The sequence below is a fragment of the Arvicola amphibius genome, chromosome 8, assembly GCF_903992535.2.
Source record: "Arvicola amphibius chromosome 8, mArvAmp1.2, whole genome shotgun sequence".
Lineage (NCBI taxonomy): Eukaryota > Metazoa > Chordata > Mammalia > Rodentia > Cricetidae > Arvicola > Arvicola amphibius.
The window spans coordinates 63,134,031-63,154,305 of NC_052054.1; the positions used below are offsets into that span (position 1 = coordinate 63,134,031).

The 20,275-nt window shown below is 40.6% G+C and overlaps 1 protein-coding gene across 7 annotated transcripts; it reads left to right on the plus strand.

The window, feature by feature from the left end:
* Positions 1-6,071: 6,071 nt before the first annotated feature.
* Positions 6,072-17,723, plus strand: LOC119820866 (zinc finger protein 54-like). Of its 7 annotated transcripts, none has more exons than XM_038339543.1 (6): positions 6,072-6,378; positions 8,874-8,964; positions 9,086-9,210; positions 11,842-11,933; positions 13,675-13,801; positions 15,899-17,723. In XM_038339543.1, exons 4-6 carry the CDS (start codon positions 11,904-11,906, stop codon positions 17,059-17,061), a joined length of 1,320 nt encoding a protein of 439 aa, XP_038195471.1. In that variant the 5' UTR covers positions 6,072-6,378; positions 8,874-8,964; positions 9,086-9,210; positions 11,842-11,903; the 3' UTR covers positions 17,062-17,723. The 7 variants fall into 7 exon arrangements, with proteins under 7 accessions (XP_038195471.1, XP_038195472.1, XP_041911462.1 ...); XM_038339544.1 differs by having other exon boundaries at positions 6,072-6,207; XM_042055528.1 differs by having other exon boundaries at positions 16,257-16,655.
* The last annotated feature ends 2,552 nt before the right edge of the window (positions 17,724-20,275 follow it).

Genomic DNA, 20,275 nt, shown 5'->3' on the forward strand with positions numbered 1-20,275 from the left:
TTTTAGTCTTCATGTCTTGAACTGTTTCCTTTACCTGTTTGATTGCTTTTTCCTGGTTTTCTTGGGTATCGTTGAGGGATTTATTAATTTTTTCTAACTTTTTGTTTGTCTTCTCTTCCATTTCTTTAAGGGAGTTTTTCGTCTTCTGTTTAAAGGTCTCCACCATTTTCATAAGGTTACACTTAAAGTCATTTTCTTCTAATTCTTCTGGGTTAGGATGTTCAAGTCTTCCTGTTGCATGTTCACTGGATTCTAGTGTTACCATGTTGCTTTTCAGGATATTGAAGAAATTCTTGCATTGGCACCTACCCATTTCTTCCTTCAAATGAGGCCAGCAGAGTCTTGGCAGCTTGGTCCCATCTTTGCTGTGGCTCACTGAGTACTTGGGAGTTTTCCTTGGTCTGCCCTCTCTTAGGTCCCCTCAGCACTGGAGCAAGCTGTGTTTGAGGATTCCAAGGACCTCACAGGCAAAAGGTGGGCTTGGGGGCAGGGTGGGTTGGGGGAAAGCCCAGCAGCAGGGACACTCCCAGCTGGCTGGCCAGAAAAGCTAGGGAGTTGTGGAGGGGCCTGTATGTTCTGGCCCACTGGTTAGGTCCTGGAGAGTGGGGCATCCAGCTGTCCAGGCTTGTGGGTGCTGACTCACCTCTCAGATACCCTCAGCACTGACACCGGCTGTGTTACAGGGTTCTAAGGACCTCGCAGGCAAAAAGGTGGGCTTGAGGGCAGGGTGGGATAGGGTAAAGAAAGCCCAGCAGCAGGAACACACCCTACTGGATGGCCAGGAAAGCTTAGAGAATGGGGGGCCTGGATTCTGTCCCCCTGGAAAGATCCTAGAGAGTGACACTTCTGGCTGTCCGGCCCTGTGGCCACTGACTCACCTCTCTGCTCCCTTCAGCCCTGAAGCAGACTGTTGGAGGGTTCCAAGGGCCTCGCAGAGGAAAAGGCGGGTTTGGGGGCAGGGTGGGATGAGAGAAAGAAGGCCCAGTGGCAGGAACACTCCCCACTGGCTCTCTGGTCCCTGAACCCTGAAGCAGGCTATGTTGGGAGTTCCAAGGACCTCGCAGACATAAAGGCGGGCTTGGGGGCAGAGTGGGATGGGGTAAAGAAAACCAGGAGCAGGAACACACTCCACTGGATGGCTACAAAAGTTTAGGGAATTGGAAGGGGCCTGGGTTCTGCCCCCCTGGGAAGGTCCCAGAGAGTGGCACTTCTGGCTGTCTGGCCACTGACTCACCTCTCCAGTCCCCTCAGCATGGGCGCAGGGTTCCTAGTACCTCACAGATGAAAAGGTGGGTTTGGGGGCAGGGTGGGATGGGCTAAAGAAAGCCAGCAGCAGGAACACACCCCTGCTGGATGGCTAGAAAAGCTTAGGGCATTGGGGGTGCCTGGATTTTGTCCCCCTGGGAAGGTCCCAGAGAGGGGCACTTCTGGCTGTCCCGCTGTGTGGCCACTGACTCACCTCTCCGGTCCCCTCAGCCACAAAGAGAAATTTCTTTGAGGAGAAGTTAAGACTAAGCAAATCTGTGAATACAAGGACCAATGTTTATACTTTTGTAAGGGAATATGCAGGTTTAGTAAAGTGATTGTAGGTTCTCTTCCACAATTCATAACTTCACCAGCACTGAGTAAGTAGCACAGTTTCCATTACCAGTCATGGTTTCCCCTTGGTTAAGAGGTCAATTTTGTTACCTAGCCTGTAAATCCAATGACAGAGCTATTAGTTACCACCATCATGTTCTTACCATTTCTGCACCCTTAAGTTTTCTTGCCATGATGTTCTTTGATGTAGTTCACAGTCATCACAGATGGATAGGACTGTTGCTTGGTTCCCTTCTCTGAAAACTTGCATTGTGCTTCTTGTAGGATAAATGCTATTAATCAGGAAGGTGTTTGCCTTATTTTGACACAGAGTCTCTTTGTGTATTGCCACCTGCCCTAGACTCAATATGTAGACCTGGCTGACCTTGGACTCAGAGTTCTTGTTTCTGCCTCTTGAATGCTGGTTTTCAGGCTTGCATGACCTTGTCCAACAATACATAACTTTTTCTTTTCATAGCTTGAAAATTACCCAAGGTAAATGTTAGAAATGAGTAATCAATTGGATCCAATTTCACTGACAATGAAAACTTCTGTTCCAGTGAATTGGAAATTCTAATAGAAATAGGTGAGTTTCCAGGTGTATGGAACATACCAAATTTAAAGAACATAAAATAAATAATGTAAATAGCACTATATGTAGGAATGAGATTGAAGTAGGAATAAAATCCCCCCCTTAAGACAGCTCCATTACCAGATTGACAGGATTCCATCCAAACTCTAAAGAAGAATCAACAGCAAAGTTACTTAAAATACTTCTTGACAAAAATGAAAGACTTCTGGACTCTCAGGATTACCTTACAGTAAACCAAGTACTGATACAACCAAGAAGAAATTACAGACTGATATGGTCATTTTAAAAAATAATTATTAACTATTTAACAGACATAGATACAGTGTGTGTATTTGTGTTGTATGTGTTAAAAAAATTCTACCTGCTCTTATTTCCTACTTCTCTACTCTCCTTGTCCACAATTCTAACAAATCTCTGTTGTGCTCATCTCCTTTCCTTTTGCTTGGACCCGCTGAGATTAAACAGGACCATCTGTAAGACTGTGGATTTGGAGCTATGTGTTAGAGCCTGGAGGGATCAGCAGAGAACTAAAGGTAAAGGCAATGATTCTTCTACAAGCAATCCTTAGACAACAATTGAGAGGTAAAGGGTGGGCCTATGAGCCTTTCCCTTTCCTAGACTGATTGTGGTCTAGGGTGAGGTCAATGCAGATAAGTACAGTTGCTGTTGGTTACTGATTACAACAGCTGTATGGAGTCTAGAGAATGGCATGTCTTAACCCTTCCTCCTCTTTCCCTTCATATTCCCTTTTTACTTCTTCCTCAGTATTCACAGACTCTTTGACAGAATGGTGTAACTGACATTTCTAGTACTGGGACCACATACCTTATTTTTCTTCTGGGACAGTCAAGAGGCTCTGTTGACAGCAGTTCTTGTCCTTCTCGATCTTGCAGCCATAAAGTTCCAAGAAACACACAGAGGGTTATATTAATTATAAATTGTTTGGTCTATTAGCTCAGGCGTATTGTTAATTACAACGTAAATTAACACATAATTCTTATCTATGTTTAGCTTGTCTCAGTGAGGCAATCTCATCTTGCTTCCTCTGCAACTCTGCCTTTCCTCTTCCCACAATTCTTCTAGTCTGGTTGCCTCACCTATACTTCCTGCCTGGCTGTTGGCCAGTCAGCATTTTATTAAACCAATACGATTAACAAATCTTTACCGTGTACAAAAGCATTCTCCCACAGAATTTCTCCTTTTTTTCTTTTCAAAACAAGAACTCCACATCATTGTTTTTTTTCCTGATCATTATCTATAACAACTTTTAACCAACACTCTAAACAGCGTGGCTGGGATTAAAGCTGTAGCCTTGGCAACTGGCTCTGCCTCATTCCTTAACTTTTTCAGAGTCCAGCTTCATAGTGGAGGTACTGGTGGGAGGCACATTTATTGTCACGACTCTGTGGAGTTTCTAGGTCCATGCCACCACCAAGAAGCCTGGACAGCAGCAGAAGCTAAACCAGGGCAGATGGGAGCTGAGAGCACTAGTTTTTCTCTGAACCCAAGTGGCTAGGTTTGGGTCCAACTCTGGGTGTGGTGGTGGCTAAAATCCTTAGGCAAACGGCTTTTTTTGTGAATTTGTACCCAAAATGTTGGGTGCTAAGTCTCTGCATTTACCACTGCATTATTAAAAGTTTAATTATTTTCTTATGTTATCTAAAACCTAAAGCATGAGCCACCGAAGACAAACTTGTTTCTTAGTGAAATGACAAGATCAACATCTAGTGGCTAAAGCAAAACAGCACAGGATGAACTCAGCAGTAGGATGATCACTGACTTCTTATGACACCCATTTCTTTTCAAACTCCAAGTTCCTGATATGTCTCATCAAGGCAGAGTTGCAGTATTTGGTTTTGACTTGTCATGTTTGTGTTGGCGATGGGACTCCAGCATCTGAATTTAGTTAGTTATCATTTGATATAAGTATGTAGCTGGGGAGGCTGGTAGTCAAGGTGAGTTTAGACTGCTTATCTTTTATCTGAAGGGTTCAGAACTCACTATGGGGCCAGATACTGGAGTGTAGCGTCCTTCTAGATTCAATTCTGGTCTAGGCTGGTAGCAAGCATGTGGGTTTGTTGTGCAGAGTGGGTACAGAGCAGCTGGAGCTGTGTGGAAGACAGCCTGTGACGAAGGGGGCTGGATGGTTCAGTGGGGCGGGGATACTCACCCAGAAACAGATTTGGGGAAAATGTGACACATTGGCTGGACGTAGAGGAAGTGTGGAGTGTGGGTGGGTTTAGAGGAGAGAGGTAAGTGGAAGCTGGGAAACCACCTGGCTGAGGCCAAGGAAGGGGAGTGAGGAGCCAAAGCCAGATGCTCCAAGTGCATATTCTCTGTTGTTGCTCAGGGTCACCTGAGTGCCAAGGACTCGGCGGGCTGTCTCCGGTATAAAAGCTGTAAAAGCGGTACAAGCCGCAGTCTCCGCGCGGGGTGGCCTGGGGAAGTCAGCAGTCAGCAGCGCAGTGGGGGAACCGCAGCTGCGGCCCTGGAACCTCCCAGGTCAGAGGAGCTGCGGGGGCTGAAACCCAGGAGAGAAGGAACCAGGGGTGCAAGCAGTTTCTCTGCTGATCACAAGGACGCCGGCTCTAAAATTCTGCTATGATATTTTACTCTTGTCGGAAAATTTTAGATCATTTGGAGTGGACTAATCCCGATTTTGTTTTAAATGATCCTATCTCTGGTGGCCGAAATATTGTTATAAAAACAATTGAGTAGAATATTTTGTCTGTTGATGTTTGCAAAGACATTTCTGTTTGCTATAGTGATACGCATAAAGCTCTTGAAATTGTTAGGGTCCGAGAGAAGCCCCCAAGGAAAGACCAACAGCCACGTATACAATAACAAGAGCATCTTATTCATTCCAATTTGGAGTGGCACTTGGCGACCCCCAAAGGAAGTCACAAGCTCCTTTTAAGTGGAATGAAGGGGATTCCAGGGAGGAGGGATTAATCTGGGACTGATTGGTGGAGGAAAGATTAGTCTGGGGGCTGATTGGTGGGAGGGCCTAGTGGTTAGGGACCTTCCAGCAGCTGGGGTAGGGAAAGCTATTGTCGGTTATCAGGGTACTGTGGGGGCACCTGCTGAGCTAGCAAAAGGCTGTGGGGCGTCTGCTGATTGGTTGCTCCGAAGTTGTGATTTTCCAGAGGACTGTCTACCTCGGTCCCATTTTAGTGAACCAAAAACTAAGGCCTGATCTCTACTAGGGCTACTAGGAGAGCTTGTCTTGACTCTGTTCTACCCTCACCCAAGCCCTCTCAAAATTTACATCATCCCTGATAACTTTTTGCATCTAGGACGGCCAAGAATCTATGCATTCACCACTGCATTTAAAGAAAAATATGTTTTATCCAAAACGACCTTAAGCATGAGTCACAGAAACGAAAGGACCACCATCTAGTTGCAAAAACAGTTCAGAACTCATCCCTGGGCTGTTAGCAGTGGACTAGCCAAACTTCTTCAAAATCCACGTTCCTGAAATGTCTTCCCCCAAAGCACGATTGTGGTATTTGAATTTTACTTGACATGTCTGTTTGGTTGGGACTCTGGCTTCTGAATTTATCCAGTTATCATTTGGTCTAAGTTGGTAGTCAGGTAGTCAGGCTGCCTGTCTTTTAACTAAAGTGCTCAGACTCACTGTGGGGTCAGATACGGGGCGTGTGCAGCGTCCTCCTAGATCCAGTTCTGGTCTAGGCTGGCAGCAAACATGTGGGGAGGCTGTGCAGAGCGGGTCCAGGGCAGCCTGACAGCGGGAGCTGTGGGGAAGGAAGCCTGAGACAGAGAGGGAGGGGCGATTCGTTGGGGCGGAGATACTAACCCGGAAACAGAGCTTGAAACGATGTGGCACATTGGCTGGACGTAAGGGAAAGACGGAGAAGGGGGAGGGGTTAGAGTAGTGGCATAAGCGGAAGCTGGGCAACCTTGTTGGTGAGGTGGTTGAAATCGACTGAGGAGCCAAAGCCACAAGTGCTTAATGCCCTTTTTTCCGTCGTTGCTCCCTGACTTGAATGGTGAAGAACCGCGTGGTGCAGACCTGGGTACGGGGTGTCGCGGGGACGCGAAAACTTTCCGGAGCGGCAGTCGCCGCGGGGCGGCCTGGGAAAGTCAGCAGTCAGCAGCGCAGTGGCGGGAACCGCAGCCGGGCGGCCCTGGAACCTCCCAGGTCAGAGGAGCTGGGGGGCTGGGACCCAGGAGGAAAGGGCCCAGAGGTGCGAGCTGTTTCTCTGCTGTTCATAAGGAAGCCGGCTCTGAAATTCTTCTTTGAATGTCTTTGCCTTGTATTTTAGATCATATGAAATAAGCCTGTTTTTTTCAGTTAATCTTATTGCCAAAATAGTCTTATAAAAATAATATACTAGAATATTTGAATTTATCTTTTTGATAATTTATATTTGCAAACACGGTTCTCGTTGCTATGATGGAAAGGAAAAGCTCTTCAAATTTACACTCATCCATGCTAACTTCCGTTTTATACCTGGGGAGTTGGGGATTTATTATCCCAGGGCAGAGTTTAAATATTAGTCACGAAAGGAATGGCTGCAGATTTAATCGAATAAAAATATATATATATTGCGGTTTTTGGTTTTTTGACACAGGGTTTCTCTTTGTAGCTTTGGAGACTGTCCTGGAACTTGCTCTGTAGACCATGCTGGCCTCGAACTCACAGAGATCCTCTTGCCTCTGCCTCATGAGTACTCGGTTTAAAGGCGTGCTGCACCAACCACCGCCTGACTATTTTTATTTATTTATTGGTATATGGCTGTAAACATTAACATTTAAAAGTAAAATTTTCACTTTATTATTTTTCCATCTGAGACATATGCTCTCTGTGGTGTAAATACACCACTCCGAGAAGAGTCTTCACCAGATCTTGTGGCACAGGCCTTGAATTCCAGTGCTCCAGTGGCAGAGGCAGGGGAATCTCCTTGTGTTGGAGACCAGCATAGTGATTTTCAGGACACCCACAACTACATGATGAGGGACTCTGTCTCAAACAAAGAAAAAACAAACAACAAAAAAAGAGGAGGAGGAAAAAGAAAAAGAAGGAAAAGGATGGAAGAGAAAGGAAATGTGTCCTCTTGTGCTCATTTCTTAGTGTTGCACCTTTGAGTCTAGAAAGTACAGTATGTTGTTTGAGATGTCTGCTCACGGTCTTTTCAGTGAAAAGGCATTATGATCTAGGTGGTGTTGACACACCCCTTTAATCCCAGCACACGGAGGCAGAGACAGATGGGTCTCTGAGTTTGAAGCCAACTTGATCTACAGAGTAACTTTCAGGACATGTAGGGTTAATTATTGACCAGCCTGACTCCATCTTAAGGATAGAAGCCATTTCTTATAAGGTCAAAAGAAGTTCATTTCAGTTTGTTTTCTTTTGTTTTTTTGAGTCAGGGTTTCTCAATGTAGCATTGGCTGTTCTGGAACTTGCTCCGTAGACAAGACTAGCCTCAAACTTGGAGATCCACCTGCTTCTGCCTCCTGAGTGCTGGGGTTAAAGGAGTGTACCACCTTTGGCTTTGTAGTTTGTTTCTGTTTGCTGCCAAATTCAAGTTGACCATACTTTAAGCTGTCTCTGGAATTTGGCATGCTCCCCAGCCTATGGAGTTTGATTTACAGCATCAACATACCCTGATAAGATGTTCTGTTAAATAATTACAAAATGTTCAGCCAAGTTCCTACTTAGCAAAGTTCCTTCTGGAAATCCACCAACCTTTGGAAACCCTCTCACCCTACAGTTTTGGGTAATGTATAAGCCCCACTTTCTCTTGAGTTCAAAAGAAAAAAAGACATTATAATGTAGAATGATATTAGAAATCATATTTTAATAATTATGATAACTCATTTACATCTGAAAAATGTCTACAATAGTCTTGACTCCTTGGTCTAAGAAAAGCACTCTGACCATGGACGCATGACAAAACTATTAGCTTCTGGTTCTTACGTTTGCTTTGTTAAGACTGTTTTTGTGCTACTTTGGCCCAGAACTCTCCCTGTAGACCACGCTGGGTTGGAAAACACAGAGTTCCACCCACCTGTTTCTCCCAAATTCTAGGACTAAAAGTGTGCACCAACAGGAAGATTCAAACTTTTTTTTTTTTTTTTTACTTTGTGCTCTATTGACAGCCAGTGGTGTGACTGTGACTTCTCCCAGGAGGAGGGGCAATGCCTGGACCTTGCCCTGACTTTGTACAGAGATTGGATATTGCAGAATTACAGCAGTCTGGTTTCTGTGGGTGAGGAGAATAGTTTGCTTGCAGTCTCCTTTGCTCCTTAGGGTTCCTAGCAAAACTAATCTGCGTGTGTGTGTGACTTGTGTGTTTATAGAATCTCACACCTCACAGAGTAAAGTAAAATCCTCAGAGGAACAAAGAAAAAGTTTCACAAAATGTTCTCTCTGTTTTGAGTCTTTTTTGGAGGTGTAAGGCTGCCAGCATTTTTGGTCCATGATAACAGAACCTCCCTAGGGTATGATTCTCATCCCAATCATTCCCTTACATTTTCGCCTCTGAGATTTGACTGAGCTGTGATTGGAAGTGGGATTCAAGTAACAATAAATATTTCTAGATATTTTCAGTATTCTGACACTGCACGACAATTGGAAAATCGTTTTATAATCCTCTATTTTGTTTTCTCTTCATGTACTGAGCACAGTACTGTGTTAGAAATCCAGCTGCTTTCTGAAGAATCTCTTTCTCGTGTGCAGCACTCACTGAGCACCAGGACCTGTTCGCCTGTGAAGCAGAACAAAGAGGCCTGGAAGATGGAGAGGGAGGAATCAGTGGCTAAGGATGCAGGTATTTGGAGGAATTGGGGAAGGAGTAGAAAAGGATCAAGTGAATGTTGAAGTGGGACATGAAATCAGTTTTTCCATGACTGTTTTGCTACATGTATGACTGTATATCATGTGCATTCTAGAATTGTATGTATGGACTGATGGGAGCCACCCTCTGGGGCCTGGGCATGGAACCTGGATCTCTAAAGCAGTAGCAGACGGTCAAACCCATTGAGCCATCTATCTAGCCCTATTAAGTTTTACTTATGTGAGTATCAATAATAGAAAATAGTGTAAGTCTCTTATAGACATTTTTATGTAGATGATCTAAAATCTTGACTTTACATAAGCATTTATTATTTCTTAGTAACTTTTTCTTTCATTGTTTTAAAAATACAACCTACTCAGTCTGTATGTTTTCAGGGATGAACATTTGGTATTAGATGACCATATGGTGCACTCTTCTCTATTTCTCCAGTTCTCGGAATTCCTCAGTGTTTGACTAGAGTTTAGGCCTAGTGAGCTTTCTTCCTTCCATGTTAGCATGTCTCTTGGTGTTGGCCTTGTTCAGTTCATGTTTAGTCAGCCATGTTTGTATGATTTCATGCCTGTAAATGAAACATTTACATAGGTTCTCCAACATTTCTAGGAGTCACAATCTCACAGCGAATGTCTTGTTCCTCTGGCTCTTAAAATGTTCCCTCTCCTCTTTCTCAGTTTTCCCTGAGCCTGAGGTAAAGGAGTTGTGTTGCTTATGTGTCAGTGGGGACTGAGCTCACAAGTCTGCATTTTGACTGGTTGCGGTTTTCTGTAATAATCTCCGTGTGTTCAAAAAGAACATTCCGTGGATAGGGGTGAGGATAACATTTATCTATGTGAATAAGTAAAATTGTTAGAATTCAGTTAGCGATTATGCTAGTTTAATGAAGTCGTTCTCCCCCACAATCCCTGACACTTCACTAGCCCTGAGGAAACTGGCCAGTTTTCCAGTACCAGGCATGATTTCCCTCCTGTCGAGAGGGTCTTCAGTCCAATTAGAAGCTGTCATCACCACCAAGGTATGTGTGCCACTCTTGCACCTTAGCACTAGCATGCAGTGTGGTTCATAGGTGTCATAGGTGGGTAGGACTGTTGGAAGGCTGCATGTTGCCTTCTGGTACCATGAAAGCTGATTCTCATGGAGTAGGCTTTAAGGTCATAACTTTCTCAAGTCTTCTGGGGTCTGTAGGCAAAGTGCATGGCTTCTTCAACAATAGGAATTCACCTTTTGTATCTAGGAGGAAAGCATGGACAACAGCAGTAGCTGGTTAGGTAATCTCAAGGATAGCTGTGACCAACAACTTTAAGGTGGGTTTTTTACACTTGGAGTTGGTGGTTTTGTTAGAAAATTTGTAGTTCTTTGTATCAGCACAGATGGGAACTTTTCATTTATACTCTATAACTGGATACACAGACTTATATGTTATAGGCATTTTTGGTAGATGGTAATAGTAAGATTCCTTATGGTGTTTTCAGACATACTCTTATTTTACCCTCCTTTTGTGTTTATTTCTGTTCTCTCTCCATAATTAAATCCCTTTTCATTTTTCCATTTCCCCCTTCAGATCATGTGTTCCTAGTTATTCCCCTCTCTTTTACGCCCCCACACCCCACAATTGTCTGTTTTTACTCTTTTGATTACTGCAGTCACTCCAGGTTGTGGATTCACATCTAAAGATTTGGAGCTAGGAACTTCCTCTGAGAGAGAACCACCATTGTCTCTCTTTCTGTGTCTGGGTTATCAAACTCAATATAATCTTTTCTAGGTCTATTCATTTACCTGCAAAGTTCATGAGTTCAATTTTCTTTACAGCTGATATTTTATGGTATATATGGTCTATATTTTCACAATTCATTCATTAGTTGAAGAACATTTAGCTTGTTTGCCTTCTATAGCTATTGTGAATAGACATCAATTACCATGGGTGAGCAATGAGTAGGATTTCAGGTCCTTTGAGCATGTGCCAAGAAGTGGTACAGCTGGCCCATGTGCTAGATTGATTTAAATTGAGGTTTTATATATTTAATTTTAAATTCTCTGTATTGATTTTCAGAGTGGCTAGAAATTTTGTTCATAGGCTTTTATCTCCTATGGTTTTGATTTTAATCTTATTGCTCGTAAGCAGAAGTTTCCCTGTTCCTCACACTGTTAAATAATTACTCAGAGGTTTATATTAATTGTAAATGCTCAGCCAATAGCTCATGCTTACTACTAACCAGCTCTTACATTTTAACTCATTTCTAGAAAGTCAATATACTTCCCTGAGGGTCATGGTCTTTACCTGTATCCCATTTGTGTATCTGACACTTTTTCCATCTGGCTGGTAACTCTCCTAACTTTGTCCTTTTTTTTCTCAGCATCCTCAGTTTGATTTTTCCACCTAGCCTTATCTTGTCTAGCTATTAGCCAATCAGCTTCTTATTTAAAAAAATTATAGCAACAAATCTTCCCAGTGTACAAAAGGATTTTCCACAGCAATTACTAGTCATTAGGAGTATTGTTTCTTTACTATAAGAATTTGTGGTTTGCTATCTTACACATGGATGATTACTTCCCATTTCTTCTCTATTTATCAGTTCTTCCCGTGAAATGTATTACTTCCCATGTTCTCATGGATAATTCCTCTGATTCTCCTCTGTATATTTTCCTCTAGTTTATTATTGAAGATTATTTTTCTGATTGTAACAGTATGGTTGATATAATTTTCCCTCCAGGCTTTAACTATATTTCCGTGTTCTCCTGTCTTTGGAATCATTTACCGGACACCTGGTAGTGTTCTGTATTAGCTCTTTTCATGTGTTTTGACATTTTTCTCTTAACAGCTTTCAGTATTAATTTTTGCATTTTCTTATATGAAAGGGCAACAAGCCATCTATTCTTTGTTCCTGAAAGAAAAGCTCAAAGAAGAGAAACAAAAAGAGATGGCTGATTCTCCAGTTAATCTGTCCCAGGTCAGTCATCATGTCCACTATTTTTTCTGGAAATTTTATATTTTGAGACATTGAAAGCCTTTAATTTTCTGCTTCTGATTTTTTTAAACTTTTTTATAAAAATTGTTCCAAACAAACAAACAAACAACAACAAACCCCACACACTGAACTTAACCAGACCCAAATTACTTAAGGTAATTTTATACAGTTAGAGTTGTCTTGGAGAACAAAAGCTCTAGAGCCTCACTTGAGATTTTATATTTTCACAAAATTTAAATTTTCACATAATTGAATATATTTTGTTTTAATTATACAGTACCAAAAACCAAAGATATATGACAAAATTAGACCCAGAAAAGCACTTAGCTTTATATCATTTTTCATAACTGGTGTTCATTACCTCTCAACTCCTGATAGTTAGCCTTTCTTGTTCTCTTTTCTCCATGCTCTGCTGTACCCACATGTACGTTGTTTCCCGAATACATGTATCATTGGGTTGATTTTTCTCATGAGGCAAAATGTGATTTCTTTTTTTCTGACTTCTATGACCTTACTTACTATTATACATTCTAAATCCAAACATTATCCTGTAAATTTTTATCATGTTTTTCTCTTCAGCTGTATAGTATTCCATTTTATATATGAACCGTTTTCATTATCTGTTAATCTGTTGGAAAACAACTAGGTTGATTCCAATTCTTTGTTTTCATGAATAAGCTATAATATGCTGTATAAATATCTCAGTAATGGGATGTGGAATTCCCTGGGTGTATGCCCAGGAGTGAAAGAGCTGTTCAAACATTAGATCTGTCTTTAATTTTTTTCAGTAATCACTAAATTGTTATCCATGATGGCTATATTAACTTGCACCACACACACACAGCACAATAACAGTCTATTAGTGTTCCTTTCTCTCCTCATTCTCTCTAACATTTATTGTCAGATTGGTTGATGACAGCCATTTTGGCCAGAGTGAGGGAGTATTCCAAAGTAGTTTTAGTTTGCATTTCCATGACGGCATCTTAAGGATCCTGAACAGTTTGCAACATTTATTGGCCATTTGTGTTTCTTTTTTCACAAAATGTTTATTTAGCTCATTTGGCTGTATGTTGATTGGCAGTTTTATATCCTTGGAATTTAATTTCTGTAATTCTTGGTAAATTCTAGTAATGAACTTATATCCAAAGTGTGTGGTGCAGATTTTATTCCATTCTGTGGGTGTCTGTGTGCTCTACTGAGTGTTTCCTTTGATTAACAGATGATTTTATTTTTATGTAGTCCTATCTGTTGATACTTGGTTAGTCCGGTTCTGTTTGTGTTTTTTACTATTCAGAAAGTTCTTGCCCATCCCATATCCTGAGGGTGTTTCCTGTGTTCTTTAGGTTTCTGTGCTTCTCATATTAAATGTTTTGAATCATTGTAGCATGATCAACATGTAAAGCATTTAAAATCACATTTCCTCATCACAATTTTCCTTCTGAGACATGTACACTGTGATCTGTGGGACATAAACATTGTATCCATAACAAATAGTTAACCTTGCCCACACCTTAAGTGTGTGCCTTCTTTCATGTATATTGCGTGTGAGGCTACTGTGTTATCCTGTTGTCCGAGAGTTGGAACATTCCTTATAGAATGTGATTATTTAGAAGTCATCTTTTTGAGTAATTGTCTTCCCTCATCTACATTTCTTCACGTCTCCTTATATCAAGGAAACACTCTGTCCATTATCACATGATCAAACTGTACTTTTTTCTTTCAGGGTCTGTTTACATTCTGGGATGTAGCTGTGGACTTCACCCAAGAAGAGTGGGAATGTCTGAACTCTGCTCAGAGGACTTTGTACATTGATGTGATGTTGGAGAATTACAGCAACCTGGTCTCTCTGGGTGAGAAATTTGACGTGTGTTCTCTTCATGTACTGAACCCAAGGCTACCTCCAGGGTTTGAGTCAGAAGGCCACACTGGGGTGGAAGGGACTTAGGATATTTGTAATCTGAGGGGTAACAGAAACCCACACAGATGATGTTGAGTCATGTTCTTTACTCTTCCGTCCCCAGTTTGAAATCTCTGCAGTTTTTATACACATACAATGGTGTTCTTTTCCAAGGCTGCAGCATTCTGTTTTCTTAGGGTCACAAAGCATTCTTTGCAGACAGATAAGTTATACAAATCAATAACTTTTCACTATTTTAATGACTGGCTGTGGCCCTGGCTGTAAAATATTCCATCTGTCTCTTAAAGGGCAGAAAACTAAACCAAATAGAAATTTTAGGAGGAAACAAGGAATTCAAATTTAGTGTGACTAAATTTGTCAGCTAAACGTTTGTGATCAATGAAACATGCAAAAGCAAAACGCTGTTATCTCCTGGCACAGAGAATGCAGCCATGCTTCAGAAACTGTCAGTGAGTAACCATGGCAACTTGCATAAGGCAAGGGGGAAATGTACAGTGATGATTCATATCAGCATATCCTGCAAATGTTAACTGGCAATAAAAATCCTTTCAATTCTAAAACATACTTTACTCTGTGTGCTTAGAGCAAAGAAGGGACCTGTTACTATTTCATACAAAATCTGGGACTTGACACCTCCCAGCCGCTCCAGCCCCTGCATGTATTTCACACACTAATCAGTAACCGTGCAAGAAGGCTATCTGTCTCTGAAGATGGTTAATCAATTTACAATATCTTCTTGTAAATCATCCAGATCTCAGAACTAAAACATAATCAGCTAGTCTTCTAAGTTAAAATCTTGTATCGATAAACTGAGGTGAAAGTGTATACAAGGTGTTAATAGCCTTCAGGGTCAAAGCAGGGGAGTGCTACATTTTCTGTCACAGGAGGCAGAGTGAGTTCAGTACACTTCTTGTTCTTTTTAATATATGAAAGGCTTTGAGTTAACAAATCCAGGCATACAACAGTTCTGTCCTTGAGTTTTATCTGTGAAAGTCCCATTTGTCATCTTTCTTACAGGACACCTTGTCTAGCCAAATTGTTCTGTCATTAAGATAATTATAAAGAACAGGCTTTTCAGTTTTTTATCACAATGTAGAACAAAAACTTGACTATGACTTATTTTATCCACCAGAAATACATGATGTGAGGAGAAATCATCCTTCTATCAGTACATAGAAATATTGGGCCCAACATATGAGGAATACACTACTAAGCTTGTGGGACAAGTCCCCAAGCCAGAATTAGAGGGGGACCATGTTGTCACACAGAGAATTGCAGGTAGAGGCAACCAGCTATTCAAAAGGCAGTATTCCTCACAGGCCCTACCTTGTGAGTTTTATCCTCCAGCAAGTGTGTGTGTATGTATGGTAGGTTGGCCTCCTAAATATCAGTTGTGACATACTGTGTATTCTTATGAACTTCCTCCTAACCCTATGAGGAAATTTAAGAAACACAGCAGTGTGTGGAGCTCAGACAGTGGAAGATAGAAATTAGCAATAGCTGCCCATGACAGCCCTGCCTTAAACAATCTAGATCCTATAGTGTCTGGCAGAATAATTGTTTTGCATCTATAAATTTGGAGAATGTAAAGCATTTTTTAAGGAAAAAAAAAGAAAAGAAAACCTGTGATGCTTTTGAGTAAGCCTTTAATCTTAAAATGAATTCTCACAGTACTCGTCATTGCTGTTCACTAGGAAGTATAATACTGTGAATCTGGGATTAGATTAAGTTCTTTTTCATCAATATCTGAGGAAATAAATATTTAAAAAGAGACATGTGTTCTAATTATAATCAGTCACTGAGCTCCATTCCAATGACTAATTACTGATTCCTCTAGAATATGTTTCATCTTCTATGAAGGTCACTCTGTGAGAATCCATATAGTTATAGTAAAAGAATAAACTTGACTACTAGGAGCTCTATTCTAAATAGTTGCTGGTTGACTTATGAGAGAACTTAGAGAGTCTGTCATTTATCACATATTTATTGTTGGAACAAGCCAATTAACCTAAATTTTACCCATTTTCAGAGAACTATTGCAAATGTGTTCCTGTCCGCCAGCATGTGAATAATGAAAAGGAGTCTCGTCAGTGTAATGAGCTTGGCAATGTGCTTCATGACCCCTCCACATGTGCACTTTATAAAACACACAGGACTAGAGAAAACTCTAATAGCTACAGATGCAGTGATCACAGGGATGCCTCTGTTGACAAATCAAACCCTGATAGACATGAAAGCTTGCACACTGAAAAAGAACCTTTCAAATCTAAAGACTGCGAGAAATCTTTAAATTTGGGTTCTATCATTACTCAAGATCATAGACGCTACACTGCAAAGAAAGAACACAGACAGGGTGAATATGATGACTCTTTCTCTTCCTCATACAGTATTTTGCAACAAACAATCTACGTTGGAGGGACACCACACCAATGTTGGAAACGCAGGAAATGTGTCAGTACCACCTCAAGCCTCATCATACATCCGAGAATTTATACTGGAAAGAAACCCTATAAGTGCAACATTTGTGACAAATCCTATAAGCAAAGTGCAAGTCTTAAAACACATCAAAGACTTCATACTGGGGAGAAACCTTACAAATGCAAAGATTGTGGAAAGTCATTTCGCCTGTTGGTAGTACTTAAAAATCATCAGAATATGCATACTGGAGAGAAGCCTTACACATGTAAGGAATGTGACAAATCCTTTCCTGTGAAGTCAACTCTTACAAAGCATCAGAGAATTCATACTGGAAAGAAACCCTATAAGTGCAACGTTTGTGACAAATCCTTTAGTCAGTGTTCACATCTTAAAATACATCAAAGACTCCATACTGGAGAGAAACCTTACAAATGCAAAAATTGTGAAAAGGCATTTCATGACTTATCAGCACTTAAAAGCCATCAAAAAATGTATACTGGAGAGAAGCCTCACAAATGTAAGGAATGTGACAAATCCTTTGCTCTAAAGTCAACTCTTACAAAGCATCAGAGAATTCATACTGGAGAGAAACCCTACAAATGCAACATTTGTGACAAATCTTTTACTCAGTGCTCAAGTCTGAAAACACATCAAAGACTCCATACTGGAGAGAAACCTTACAAATGCAGAGAATGTGGAAAGTCCTTTCCTCAGTCCTCAGCACTTAAAAGCCATCAAAAAATGCATACAAACAAAAGGCATGCTGGAAAGTAGCTTTACCAATGCAACAGTGTAACAGGTCCTGTAACCATTATTCATTATTAGGAAGGCAGTAGAAAATTCATTTTCTAGAGAAATAATACAAAGGCAAAGAATGTTGTAAGTCCTTTCTCAGATTATCACATCTTTAAATGCATTACAGAATCCACACAGGTGAGAAACTGTAGGACGGTGAAATATGTGACAAATGCTTCACTATCACCTCTTCTCTTAGAACACTTCAGTAAATTTATACTGGAGAGAAATCTTACAGATGTAAAGAATGTGACAATCTTTTTCTAAGTGTTCAAGTGTTCAAACACATTAGAAAATTCATACTGGAGAGAAACTTTACAAATGGCAAAGACTGACAAATCCTTCATCCAGCATTCAAATCTTAGAATATATTATAGAGTTCATAATGAAGATAGACTTGCATATGTAAAGAATGCGAATTTTTTACTAAATGCTCAACTTTTCGAGCACATCAAAAAATACTGGAGAGAAAAATGCCATTGTGAAAGATGTGATGTAGCATTTGTCTGGTACTCTCTGCTTATAATCACAATAGTATACACAATAGAAACATAAAGATATGAAATTTTTGAAAGCTTTGAGGTTTATATATTAGAAAAATATCAAAGAGTTTATATTATAATAAAATTCTGCAAATCAAACTGAAAAGCTTTTTTTTTTTTTAATATATATAGGAATTTTGACTGCATGCATGTCTGTGTACTACATGTATGCATTCTGCCTGTAAAGGCCAAAATGGTATCAGATTCCCAAATCTGGAGGTATAGGCAGTTGTAAGCTGCTGCCTGCATGTGTGCTGGAAATAGAACTCTGATTCTCTGAAAGAGGAGCCAGAGCTCTCAGCCACTAAGCCATTTCTCAAGCCCCTGAAAAAAGCTATAATAAAACATCTTGTCCAGCCTCTACAAATCCATAATGATTCCTATCATGTTGTGCTCACCTTTAATCCCAATACTTCAGACACAGAGGCAGGGGTATTTGTGTGAGTTCAAGGCCAGCCTGGTCTTCATAGTAGATCAGAACAGGCAGAACTGTATAAACTCTGTATACAAAAACAATGAAAAATGTATCAAAATTGTGACAAAAACCTTTATTTTTTTCCTCTAATTTTGCTGTATATTACTAAATTTATACTTCTGACAAACCTTATAAAGGTATACCATATATAACCCCCATATCTTGCTGTTCATTGGAAGTTTCATCCCCAAATACATTCAGTTTGACAAATCCTTTGCCTAGTGCTGGAATAGTAAACATGAAATTGATAATGAAAGGAAACTCAAAAAAATGCTCCAATACTCATCTTTTATCTACCCTCAAACATCTTCATCTTAGGTTTATGCTAATACAAATAGGGAGAAGTTGAGAAACTGTAAAGAATTGGACTGTGAATGTGACACAGTTTATAAATCTCCAGGTCAGGGCTGGAGAGATGGTCTGTAAGACCCTGATTTGATTTACAGCACCTACCTGGTAGCTCACAACTATATGCGCCTCTAGGACGAGGGTATCTGATGCCTTCTGGATTCTGTAGGCACTATGCACATATCTCACAGATAATACATGCAGGCCAAACATTCATACATAAAAAATTGATTAAAAAGAAATCCCCAAGGTTGCAAGGCTTAGTAGACTATGGCTTTAATCCTTGGAAGTTGGAAGTAGAAACAGGTTGATCTCTGAGAAATTAAGGCCATCTTAGTCTACAAGCAAATACCAAGACACCCAGTGTTACACAAAGACATCCTGTTTTGAACAAAGAAAACTCTGAAGGCATTCAGAAATTACTTTTGAAGTGCTAAAGGAAAATGGGGAAGTATTTATTCTGTCTTAGAGTTTCTATTGCTCTAAGAGACACCATGACCACTACAACTCTTACAAAGGAAAACATTTAATTGGGACTGTCTTACAATTTCAGAGATTTAGGCCATTATCATCATAATGGGACATGGCACATGCAGGAAGACATGGTGCTGGAGAATGAGCTGAGAGTGGAGGAGTTACGCCTTGATTTGTAAACAATAGGAAGTAGTCTGAGCATCATGCTGAGCTAAGCTTGAGCAAAACAGACCTCAAAGCCTGCCCAATGACACACTCCTTCCAGCAAGGCCACACCTAATTCAACAAGACCAAACCTAATATTGCCACTCTATTTGGAGGCCATTTTTTTCAAACTACCACATATTCTAATCTCTAAAATAATATACCTTCCCTTAACCTTAGAAGACCTTCACTGAGGAAAAGGAGACTCCTGTGACCCTCCTTCAACCAGAATGAAATGGTAATTGTCCCAAACTTGTACAGTTGCTTGTTCTCAGTACTATTTGAACAGCTATTTCAACTGTGCATTAGTGAATGCACTACTATTAGTGAATGAATTCACCAATGTTGAGAGTAGTACAAACTGATAGTTGTAATCATATATATTTTTGATGGGAGATTAATGACATGATCATTAACAAAACATTAATAGACTCTGCCCGTGGACCTGTAATTCCCAAGCCATGATTTTGTTTGTTTCTTTGTTTTACCATATTTACAGTACCAGGCATGAATTTCCTTCTGGTAGAACTGGAGTCAATTTTATCAAGAAACAGGTTGGTTATTCCCATAAGCAGTCATGCCAGAATTGCACAAGTGTACACATCTTGCCTAGTTGGTTTGTATTATTAAGACCTGTTACAGGGAGCAGGGCCCCTTGTTTCGGCTACCCGGCTAGCTTACACCCAAAATAATCACACAGAAACTATATTAATTAAAACACTGCTTGGCCATTAGCTCTAGCCTATTGGCTAACTTTCACATCTTGACTTAACCCATTTTTATTAATCTGTGTTTACCACGAGGTAGTGGCTTACAGAGAAAGATTTAGCATGTCTGACCTGGCATCTCCATGGCGGCTCTCTGCTTTCTTCCTCCCAGAATTCAGTTCTGTCTTTGCCTACCTAAGTTCTGCCCTATCAGGCCAAGCAGTTTCTTTATTGATTAACCAATGAAAGCAACACATAAACAGAAGGACCTCCTACACCAAAGGCCATTGACATTCTTTCTGCCAGATACATGTATAGAACCTTGTAGTATATAAAAGTGAGCTGGCAGGGAAATTTCTCTGGTAAGTTCAAGATTACTCTCTATCTTGTAAACAAAGTGTTTTGTGTCTTCAACAATGCCATGTACTTATGGTGGCCAAGGA

Excerpts from the sequence above, each read along its gene's own strand:
- LOC119820866 (XM_038339543.1), top strand. The coding sequence starts at position 11,904 with ATGGCTGATTCTCCAGTTAATCTGTCCCAG. Across the intron at positions 11,934-13,674 it reads CTCCAGTTAATCTGTCCCAG|GGTCTGTTTACATTCTGGGA; the intron begins GTCAGTCATCAT and ends TTTTTCTTTCAG. Across the intron at positions 13,802-15,898 it reads CAGCAACCTGGTCTCTCTGG|AGAACTATTGCAAATGTGTT; the intron begins GTGAGAAATTTG and ends ACCCATTTTCAG.